Source organism: Chiloscyllium punctatum, chromosome 11, assembly GCF_047496795.1.
Source record: "Chiloscyllium punctatum isolate Juve2018m chromosome 11, sChiPun1.3, whole genome shotgun sequence".
NCBI classification, from domain to species: Eukaryota; Metazoa; Chordata; class Chondrichthyes; order Orectolobiformes; family Hemiscylliidae; genus Chiloscyllium; species Chiloscyllium punctatum.
The window spans coordinates 41,954,843-41,967,071 of NC_092749.1; the positions used below are offsets into that span (position 1 = coordinate 41,954,843).

General features: G+C 37.7%; 1 protein-coding gene across 9 annotated transcripts in view; it reads right to left on the reverse strand.

Moving 5' to 3' along the window:
- Positions 1 to 12,229, reverse strand: part of mta3 (metastasis associated 1 family, member 3) — a 242,560-nt gene that overhangs the window by 71,802 nt on the left and 158,529 nt on the right. For 8 of the 9 annotated variants that reach the window (XM_072580676.1, XM_072580680.1, XM_072580681.1 and 5 more), the window contains 2 exons: positions 11,071 to 11,222; positions 9,960 to 10,182 (listed from right to left, as the gene is read on the reverse strand). In XM_072580676.1, coding sequence (XP_072436777.1) covers positions 9,960 to 10,182; positions 11,071 to 11,222 — 375 coding nt within the window. Of the gene's footprint in view, positions 1 to 4,641; positions 4,686 to 9,959; positions 10,183 to 11,070; positions 11,223 to 12,229 lie in introns of those variants that run through there. The other variant, XM_072580682.1, reaches the window with a different exon arrangement.

The window sequence follows — 12,229 nt, forward strand, 5'->3', positions numbered from 1 at the left end:
CTATGATAATAAGTTGTCTTTTTATTCTTCTGATCAAAATGGATGATCTGATAATTACCCATGTGAAACTCTATGTGCCAAATTTTGTCCAATCTGCTTAACCTTTCCATTTGCATTCACAAATTTTTAATTTCATCATTTTAACATACTTTCCTGCCAACTTTGGTGTCAGCTTCAAAGGTGGCTATAGCACATTATATCTCTGCATCCAAGTCATTAATATAGATTGTAAATAGTTGAGGCTTGAAGATTGAGTCCCATGACACCCCATTAGTTACAGTTTGCCAACCAGAAAAATGCTCATTTTCCTGACTCTCAGCTTTCTGTTGGTTAACCAATCTTTTATGAGTTAATATATTAAACTAAATCACATAGCATTAGGGTATGTCATAATTTTCTGTTCTGCACCTTATCAGATGCCTCTGGCAGGCCCTCTTATCTACTTTACTGGTTACATCTTTGTAGAATTGGAATTTAGTCAACTATAATTCATCCTTCATAAAACCATGGTGGCTCTGATTGATTACGTTTTGACTTTCCATATGTCCTGCTGCTACTTCCAAAAAAAGGTTATTTCCTTCTGAGAAACTGTTTGAAGCTGAACCGGATTGGTCCTAACTTTTCCATGACCATAGCCATCTACTTCCATAAGTTTTCCTGACTCAGTGAGAGCAACTGCCCTTGACATCAAGGTTACATGTGACCTGTGATAATCACAGAACCCAAGCAAATCAACAGTCAAAGGGAAGCAGGGGAGAACTCTCAATGGTTGGAGTCATGCCTATAACAAAGGAACATTAGAATAGATTTTATTGTCACATGCACCCAAGTACAAGATCCTAAACAAATGCAAGAGTGTAACCCTTTGATCCAGTGCTGACATCAAAGCCATCACTGATGCTGATGTCAATGCCACCACCTAGACTCCTGCACTAGGCCCACCAATAAAGTCTTCACACTTCAGCACCACCGGGCCTACACTCACTGATGCAGCCAGTTCTTCCACAGCTGAGCTCTCCAATGGTAAAACATAAAAGAGAACTGTAGAGAAAAGTAGAAAAAGAAAGAAGGGAAATGGGCAGAAGAAAGAAACGGATGAGCAGGAGCTTGAATGCTTCTACTCTGCTGTTGTCATCTTGGATTGCAATCTTTATGCTATGTGTAAGAGACTGTGGACTGGGTTATAATTCGTGGAGCTTCAGTCACTGCAGCTCCAGAACCTCTCTGCAGGAGTTCGCCAGGATGGTGTTGTTGACCCAATCATCTTCAGTTGCATCATAAGGTCAGAACTGATATTCACTCATTGATCATGCCTATGTCTGTAATGTGTACTTGTTTCTTGAGAATTTTCAACTTTAAGTAACTCTACGGTTGATGGCTGTATCTTCAACACCTTGAACCTGAAATTCTGAAATGCCTTTTGTAAATGTTTTTACATCACTATTCTCTCTTCCTTTAAAGTGCGAGGTAGTAAGACAGGTTTGTGGAAGCTGAAAATGTGTTGCTGGAAAAGCGCAGCAGGTCAGGCAGCATCCAAGGAACAGGAGAGTCGACGTTTCGGGCATAAGCCCTTCTTCAGGAAATTCCTGAAGAAGGGCTTATGCCCGAAACGTCGATTCTCCTGTTCCTTGGATGCTGCCTGACCTGCTGCGCTTTTCCAGCAACACATTTTCAGCTCTGATCTCCAGCATCTGCAGTCCTCACTTTCTCCTCGCAGGTTTGTGGAAGGCTAATAATAACATTTGAAATGTTAAAACTAACACAATACTGAAAAATAAGGTTAACAATGTATTAGACTATGCACAATTATACGCATGGTGCACACAGTGTGAGGGACTATGGAGAATACATGCATAAGGGTAGCACAGGCAATCTTAGAGGTGACATTAAGGTGGATTCAGAGTGAGCAAGGTCCTAGCCTCCTAAACAAAAAAGAAAACAAGGTATTTCTTCGTATTAAATATAAATACTTAAAAAGGAGAATTAGCTGGTTAATTAATCCTAACCAATCCTAAAAAGTCTTAATTAGATTAGTCCTCAGATTATATTGTGCATAACACGTACTTTCTGTGATCAAGTCTTCATTGCATCTCAAGCAAAAAAAACATTGCTTCATACACTTTGAGGGTATCATTCTCCAACAGAACATATAGATGTCGTTTACACACTGCTCTGCAAGAAAACCATTTCTGACTTGAATGCAAGGAAGAACAGAATGAAGGCAAGTCATCATTACTTTATGAACAGCCTTAGATTACCTGTAAATGAGAAATTAAAATAACATTAATGGTCAAGTATGATCTGAAGATCTTACTATCACAAGTAACAAATGTTCAGCTTACTTTGACAGTGAGGATTGCAGCTCCTTTTGTTCGTCTAGGAACCAAGTTTTCCTTAACATTACCCAGGCTTCTGTTTTGTCACTTTCAATTTCTATGTTGCCTTCAAGTATACTTCAACTTATATTGAATTCTTGAACTTTTATTTAGACTGAAGATAATTTGTAAACTCAACATTTTATTTTGCAAAGATCAGGGGCTGAGCTTGAAAGAATTCAATCTATGCAACTTCACAGCTTGCAAGCTACACACAGGACCCATGTACAATTTTATATGCAATTTTTGTCTTTTCACACCAGGATTGGCTTCAACGTGCAATTTACAAACTACAAACCATGAGTAGTAGGGTAAGGAGGGAGGCCAATTAAAAGGCCCATCTTGATTCTCCAATACAGAAGCCTGGCTCCTAACAGTGCTTAGTGGTTGTCTAATCCTCACTTTCTCCAACCTGGAACCACCCTAATACCCGTCCATTTCAGAATGCCCATGCCACCCCTATGCCTTGTATTCATCTCCACAGCCACTTAGGCAGTTTGCATTAAATATTCAGATTCCAAACAATGTTAAATACATTCCTTGTGAAAAAATACACCTCTGACCATCTTATAAAAGACTTCTTATTATCGATGCCTAGGCAGGAATAAATGCATTCTGCCACGTACAGTCCAAGTTTTACAGTACAGAAAGAGGCTCTTTAGTCCATTATGTGCATGCCACTCATGAAACATGTATGTCTTCTTTGGCCCGTAATCCTGTATATATGGAGATTCAAGTGATCAGCTAAAATACAATTTAAACATTGTGATGATACCTATGAGTACAAACCTTTCAGAACCTTTCAGGTAGCGGGTTCCAGATACCTATCAATCTCTGGGTAAAACAAAATCCTCAAATTTCCTCTAAACTTACTGCGTTTTTTTCTTTAAATCTATGATCATGGTTATTGATCTCTCTACTAAACAGGAAACATTTCTTCCTATCTTAACCCCTTGCAATTTTGTAAAGTTCGATTGGTCCCCTCCCCCTCCCTCAGCCTTCTGTGTTCTAACAACAATCCCAGCCTATCTAGTCTCTCTCTTCATAACTGAAACCTTTATCATCATTTTCACTTCAAGGCATTCCATTTAGTGTTCTGTGATAGCTTGTGCCTTTAAGAGTCACGTGCTGAGCAAGGTTCTGTCCCTCACTCCTCAGAATGTTTAACTAGTCAGAGAGTAGGAGTTGTCCCGAGTGGGTGGGGGCAGCTATACAGACGAGCTATACAGATGAGAGAAGAGGGGGAGGGAGAGAGAGAGAGAGAGAGAGAGAGAGAGAGAGAGAGAGAGAGAGAGTTTAACAGCTGTCACCTGCCTTTCCGCAACCCCCATTTCCAACCAGCTTGATCAACTTTGCCCCTGTACCACCAGTCAGAGCCATGGTTTTGTCTCCTTTCCCTGGAAAAATCCCTATAATATTGTTACAATCCTGTTAGCATGTGTCAACAAACCAGAAAAACACACCAAAGACCCAACTTCCTGAAACTATCATTAACTCAGATGAAAGGGACAAGTGCTAAAACCTATTTAAGGTCACTGAAATTCAGTGAAGCACTAATAATAACCACAGTGCTGCAAACATTAGGCCATTCTCTTAAAATAAAAAAAATCTGATCAGGCATCTGGATGGGTATATGAACAGGAAGAGTTTAGAGGGATATGGGCCAAATGCTGACAAATGGGACAGCTTAGATTGGGATGACAATCAGTGCAGATGACTTGGACTAAAGGATCTGTTTCTGTGCTGAATGACTATGATTATAATTTCAAAATAGAGTGCCCATCAATCACTGTAGAAAAACAGAATTATTTCAAAATTAAAACAAGGGTTTTCAATAAAAATCACCCAGAGACAATTACATCACAGTAGAAAACGAGTCAGCACAAACCAACAGGACATTTTGAACATTTTTTCATTCAACCAGAGGAATCATTGAATCCCTAGTGTGGAAGCAGGCCATTGGGCCCATCAAAGGTGGATACAATTACAACATTTAAAAGACATTTGGACAGATATATGGATAGGAAAGGTTTAGGAGGGATATGGGCTACACACAGGCAAATAGAACCAATTCAATTCAGGAACCCTGGTCAGCATGGGCTAACCTAACTTTAAAGGTGAGATCGCTAGGATGAATTATTGTGTTGACAACACACTTGCATTACAACAAAGCACCTAATGACGTTTAAAGGCATGGAAATATTTTACACTTACCTTTCAGAATGTTCGGACTTCTTGAGAAGCTTTCTACTTTCTTCATGAATTGTCAAACCTGACATACTTATAATGGACTTCCAAAACCCTGCATGACTGGATGAAAATGTAGTAGGTGTACATATTGTGGATTCTTGATCCGCAAAACAAAAGGCCAAAAAAATGGCAGAGGGTCAGGAATTTGGAGTAAAATCGAATTGCCTCTCAAGAAATTTGTGCAGCCAATCATGCACCAAATGATTTCCAAATCCTGACAAAAATGTGGCCCCAAGAGTAAAGAAAATTAAATACACATCTTTTCCTTTCGAAGAACCAAGTGCACTTTTTTTACACCAGATATTTTAAAATAAATCTCATCTTTTGTTATACACAGAGGAGGGGGACATGGCTTCCTCCCAACTACCAAAAAAAAGGCAAACCATTCCCGTATGACTCTCCCATGTACTATGAAGGTCTGCATGTTCAGACAAGACGGGTCTGGGGCTGACCTCAAATACATGGATCCGCAGATAGCAAATCCGCAGGTAAGTAGCAAGTATATGCACAGAATGACAGCAGCCTTGCAAAATAATAATCAGATAACAAAATATTTGTCAGTCTTTTGGGGATTTAAGTGCTGCCTTACAGAATAGTTAATTTTAACACAAAAGCAAAAAAAAGTGAATGTTAGAAATCTGAAACAAAGGACAGAAAATGCTGTAACAATCAGGTTTGCCATCATTTGGACAGAAACTGAGCCAACCCTTCCATGTGTGCAACCTTTCATCAGAAAAGAAATGGAAATTTCAAGTTTTCTGCAAGTTAAAAGGAGTGTGAGGGGAAAAACAACAAAAAGAAGGTTCTGAGATAGAATTAAGGACAGGAGAAATTAAACAACAAAGGTTTACTTGTACAAAGCTAATAAAATTGTATTTGGACAAGAAAGAAAAACAAAATCAAGAAGAAATATTAATGGCAGCATGCCTTCCAAATGCAAATCAGCGTCGGCTCTAGCTCAAAGCTATCCTGGTTCCTAGTTTCATTTGCCTTGTCCTCAGTTCAATAAAAACTTACCTTCATTTCAGAGGTGAAGGATCACAAACCTGATTAACTCTCATGTATACCAGTGCCATTCTGGTTCGTCTAGTCCATTCTTACTTCAAATATCACCTCTTGCTTAACAGTACATTTCCCTCTCTGCTTCTGAATAATCAGTCCTCAGCAAAGGCTTCAACCTCATCATTTAGGCTTTCGTGCAATGAATGTTGAACTTATCACAATGCAAAGTTTTACTTTCTTCTTCTGCAAACCATTTTCTTTTGTCAGGATTCCTCAGTTATTCCTTTTACCAATTTTAAATTTTCTCTCTTCAAATGGAACCCCATCATTTATGTAACCCCAGCCATTTCAATTTCTCTGCTCTTTAGACTCTAAACAATCTTCCTTTGAACTTGCAATACTCCATTCTCTCAGGTCCAATCTTAACATTAAACACGTTACTCCACGTCTCCACCACCAACAATAAGCCATTACTTTGAGTACTGCCATTAACTTAATCACTTCCGGAGATCTTCCCTCTTAAACCTTAAAACCTCATGACGCTCCAACCCTACACAGCCTGCTTCTACCTCCCTCGCCAAATCTCAAGATCATTCTGGCAGACCCATTATTTCAAAGTGCTCTTGCTCACTGAACTGTTTGCTTCCCATCTCAACTCAGTTTTTTTCTCCTTGTCCACATCCTTCTCTTCAATGCTCTTTTGTAAGTTGTAACAGTTTTGAGTTTTCTGGGCATAATCTTTTCAGCGGGATTGACAAAACTGTCTACACCTCCATCACCACTCCTGTATCATTTGAAAACTCTCCACAGCTTCCTTGAAAGGAATCTCACCAGTCCTCATTCACCATCTCCTATTTCCCACACCTGGTTGAATTTGCTCTCACGCTGAGCAGTTTCAAGAACATTCTCCTTCAATTCCATCCATTTCTTCCAAATATGGAGTTGGGTACTCACGTAGATCCTAGCATTGCCTATCTTATCTGCAATATTCCTTGTTCTAGTCCTACTTAGCTCCTCACTCACCTCTTCTGCCAGTATAATTTGTGCCATTTCCTGTTCTTAGCCTAAACTGGAAAATGCAATTGACTTTGACTAAACATTCCACCCTTTGGTCACCTTCACATAGCTCACCTCGAACTCATTCCTTCCTCGAATTCTGTCCCCATTTCAGCAGATAGGCTATCAACAAACATTCACTATAAACCCAGTAACTCCCACAACTACCTTTGATTACATTTACTGTCTCTGCTTCCTCAAGGGCTCTACTCCATTCTCCCAGTTTTTTTCATTTCTGCTGCACAAGAATTTCTGATGCAATTGAAGACATTCCTAAAACATGACGGATAGGGTCTTTGAACATTTCTGTCCATTTTATGCAGTCCAGTCTTACTTTTTCTAGACCATGGCACGTGCCTTTGTCCTCACCTTTAGCCCACCAACCTCTCTTAAAATCATCTTCTGCCTTTTCTATCACCTTTAATGTTATGCCATCACCAAAAACATCTTTCTCTTCTATTCAGCAGCTGAAAGCAACCATTTTCTCAACATCCTGACCCATTGTGTAGTCATCTACAGATTCTTGCCTTCTTGTGGCACCCTCGACACACAAGTATAGGGGATACAAGATTTGCACTTTTAATTCCTCACTTCTCATCATTCAAAGTCCCAAAAGCTTCTTGTATTTCTTCCACTTTCTGTATTAACTGCTCACTTCATAATTCTTCTAAATTGGGAAGATCGAGGCACCTTTTATTCTCAACATCAAGTTCTACAATTTTCTATGTGAGAGCCCCCCGTCTGACTTTACTTCTCCATTGGTTTTAATGTTTTTCGTTTCTCATTTGTTTCTTAAGGTATTCTGTCAATCACATTTTCTCTAAAAATATTGTTTTTCTTTATTTATCCCATTCAGACTCCACTCAGTCCACAGCACAATCCTGGCTTCCTATTTTAATTCACTATGCACATGATAACCACATAACTTTATGGCCTTGGTTTGCTATAGTGTTCCAATGAAGTTCAACCTAACCTCAAGGAGCAGGATCTTATCTTTCCACTGAGCACTTTACTACTTTTTGAACCCTTCGTTGAGACTAACAATTTTAATCATGATCTTAAACCCCTTTTCGTTTATTATGTGTTTTTTTTCTCATTTCTTTCTTGATTGCTTTAAGCTTTCCAGTCACTCACAAACCTCGAGACATACTTTCTTCTACATCTAACCCATTCCCACTACATTTCTCCGGTAAAACTTAATATAATTTATTTTCCTGTGTCCTCCACCTTATCAGAGACTTTTTCTTTTGTTCTTCTTCCCACCTGACCCCTTCCCAAAGTTTTCTCAAAATATCATGCATTTCTAACCTTTTTCAATTCTGATGAATGTTTACGTCCCTGTAAAGTTTCTTTCTCCAAAGATGTTAATGGGCCTGCCGAAAGTTTCTAGCATTTCCTTTTGATTGCAGTTATAAGCCTGAGACAGAAACCGGCAAAAGCAGATGGCACCCCACTTGGGAATCTTCACTGGAGGCCCAGCAAATTTTGAGCGGATCAGTACTTGTCTTATTCATCTCCAAAAACGGTTAAACTAAAATAGGGAATTGGAAGGAAGAGAGCGAGAAACACAATCCCTCCATTGTATATACGGTCTCTGCTCATCTCCCAGCTGTTGGGATATTGAAATATTGTCTACACAAGCAGATTAAAAAAAAAGTCTGATCATGATAGATTTCTCTAAATGCCTGCCACTTTTACTCACCTAATTACACTGAAAAAGCAGCATGCCGATAAGTCACACCATTATTACCTTTATGAAAAAATACACTGAATAAACTGCTGACATTTTGTACTTTTGATGCCTAATTAAACCATTCATTCACACACATCTGCACAACAGTTTCAGTAAAGCTCAAGAGTTCTTCTACAATTCAAGCAATTCAGGAAATTTATGCTGAACTTTCCCATAGTATGAACAGCATCCCACAAACATCCATGAACTACTGAATTAATTGGCATTCAGTTGTGATATTACAAAATGTCAGCTTGTTCAAAATAATTACTTGCAAATCTCACTTCCAGTTCTTTCCACATTTTATAAAGTGCTAATCAAGCAATCTCTGCATTGCAAGAGCAGTATGCTGTCAATCAGAGGCTTTTACAGAATATGGAACACTTACGAAGATGGTTTGTGATTATGTAAAATTAGAAGCTGCATGCAGCATTTAAAAAGAATTACATAATTTACAACATGCGCAAATGGAAAGAAATAAAACAAAGAGTAGCTGCAAAAGGTGCTAATCATTTTCTACTAAAAGGAGTCCACACATTTACATTGCAACATTAAAGGGATAGGTATTCCTTTTAGTATTGATGTTGGAAACATATTCTAGAAAACTGTCATGGTGAATTCTTGTACTTAAAGTTTCATTATAATTTTCATACTGAAGAGTAAACTGAATACCAATTGCACAATGTTCAGAATTCTCAACTGACATTTGTGCAAAAAAATTACAAAAACAATTATTACCATGTTTACAGCTTTTCTGCTTACAAATAGATATTTGCCAGTCATTTATTTCATAAAATTTCTTATGTTTTTATATTGTCTTAGTTTTGTGCAGTTAAATGACATCTAGAATGGCTTGATTGCAGCTAAAGCAGCAGACGTGAAGTCACAATGTAATCAACCTAAAGAAAGAAGTCTGCAAAAAATATCCATTTTGCAGCCTATTCAGTTTATTTTGTTCTAAAGTTATTTGCAGTGTATAAAAATAGTTATTTTTTGAAAGTACGCTGCAACACTACATTATACAGTTTTAAGAAGGCTGGGTCTTTGTGCATTGTATATAGGTCAATAATTAATGTTTTGCTTGTAGACATATGGTTCTGGAAGAAACCAAGATTACAGGTATTAGGTATTGGATCAAATTTTGTGAATTTATTTTGGTTTTTAAACTAAGTATTGCAGAATCAATTAATTTCAAAGACTTGGAACCAATTTCATTTCAATGTTCTAAAACAAAAACGGTTTTTCTATGTTACAGATTGTTTAGATTAATGCATTTTTAAATCTTGAATTAATTCCATTACCTTTCAGTTATTCAAAAACTAATTCTCTGAGATTTTACTCCTACTTAAGTTTTGAAGCAGACAGTCTTCCTTGAAGTTGTTCAGAGAATAACACATACAGATATAGAAGACTTTTGAACAAATTTTAAAAAATTCCAGACAAATAAATAATGTAGTAAGTCATAAGTATCATTTATTGCAAACATTAGGTCAGGGAATGGTGAAAGCATGAAACTCAAAGCTAGGAATTTAAAAAGTTCTTACATTCTGCCTTAATGGCAGCACAGTTAATCGGAACAAATGGTTTCCTTGCCGCCTGTTTCAGTTGCAGAATATCTCTGCAGACATGCCTGGCAAGTTTTGTAAGACGTGTGGTCTGCAGGAAGAAAGACTGACGAGTCTTCAAAGTAGATTTTGGACTATCAATGTGTATTGGTACACCATGCCCCAGTTGACCATGATGAAAGACGCTTCTTATGTGGGACTCCTTTTTAGAATAGAGAAAGAGAACACTTAATTAGTCACTAAATGCATTGCATTGTGCGAAATAACTTTTCTAATAACAACGGTGCTGCATTTGTAACTAACACTCGAAGTCAAATCCTCTGAACTCTCAAATTCAACCTCTGAATGCACACAAGATGACAAAAATACAAGGCAAACAAATATCCTTTAGGAGGCAGTAGAGACACTGAACACCAGCTATATTACCATGCAAAATAGCCTGCTCTCAAACCTCCCTTTATATTGTTGCGTTGTATTTCAATTTGCTCCAGATCCAAGCTTAATTATGTGACTAGCACACACTTCAACGGACATCGGACAAACCTAAGACACAACTATATTCGAACTACTGATAATGGCAATTTCTGGGACGCCTAAACTTTCAGAGTGCATTCTGCAATATCATAAATCTATCTAAAATATTTATAACAAACTCAGTTTGATTTTTTAACTTTCCTTGAAGTTGGTTTCCCTGTACTTTTAATAAAATCATGACAAGATTATGCCATAATGGATTTCTGTAAGTCACATAAAACGTACTTATGATAAAAAGGCACACTTTCACAATTAGGAGGAAACAAAAAAAAGTTATGGTCTGATCTAATAGATCACAATGCTAAAACAGTTTCAGGTAACCAAGTTGAAGAGCTCAATTAGCATTAATTTGAAATCGTATTTGAACAGGTCACACTATTCTCAAAGAACAGTAAAGAAATGAATTTACTGAATAGAAGTGAATAATTCCCACTGCCAGAACCTACAAATAGGAACTAGTACTGGTATAAAGAAAATCAAACTAAACTGGTCCAAACTAAACTCTAAAGCTAATCACAAGTGAACACAAGTCCAAATCTTTCTGTTTTTTTGTTACCGAAACATCATCTGCGGGTGACATTTTTTCTGCTTCTGCTCGAGTAGGCATCTTCAAACCACCGTACTTCTTCCAGTAGGTCCAGCATGAAGCACAGAGTCTACACTGCATATTTGGAGGTCCCCAGGAATACCACTGTTGGGATTGTGTGGCTGAAAAAAAGAAAAACAGAACTATTGCTCAACAACAAAATTCAAATCAGTTGACATTTCTCCAATTTTGCCATAATTTCATTCTACTATGATTAGCTTAAAACCAAAAACAGATATGGTATGACTAATATGATATGGTTTCAGTATGATAGATTCCTCTTAATATATAAGATACTGAATCAGAGCTATATTTTAAACTTATAAAATTCCATTTGTGGACAAAGTCCACGGAAGGCAGGTAACATACATTGTGTTCTTAATCATCCAAATTTATTAAACTTAATCAGAATGCCATTTGACTATGATGCAGGCAATTTAGTATCCTTCTCAAGTTTGGCTTCCCTGAGAAATTTGTCACCATCCTCCACAAAGATGTTCAAACAGTCACCATCACCAAGGCAACCACCAAAACCCGATCTCAGTGAAAAGTGAGGTCAAACACAGCTCTGTGTCATTACATCCACATTATTCTCCACTTTCCTTGCTGCAATACTTCATGTCAACTCCAACAAATTATCCTCAGGTTTGAAGGTAACCCACAGAACCAAGCTGTTCAACCTACACTGGCTTCCAATCAAAACCAATTCCAAATTCAGTCAGAGTATTGATATGCTAATGGTTGTCAAATGCATGCTTAGCTTACATTCATTATAATAAACACCTATTTTTCTCAAAAGGACAAATACAAAATGCTAGATCAAAGCACTGGCAGCTCCTGGAATGAGTCACTTTTCAAGCAAAAAAGAACTAAATGAAGGCTGCAGCACTCACTCCATTTAAAGCCTCATGCTTGCTGGATAGATCATCAACTTGTTCATTTACCTAGCATCAAAATATCATCATATTCAAAGTTCAAGAGGAACCAGGACTTTGCATCATTGACATTAAATGAGGGGATCAAGGTAGGCATATTTTATTGTGGAATCTGATTGGAGAAGATCTTTGCCTTCAGAGTGTTTAACTGAAGTTCCAATTTCTCATGTACTTTGGTGAAGGGGTCAGCTATG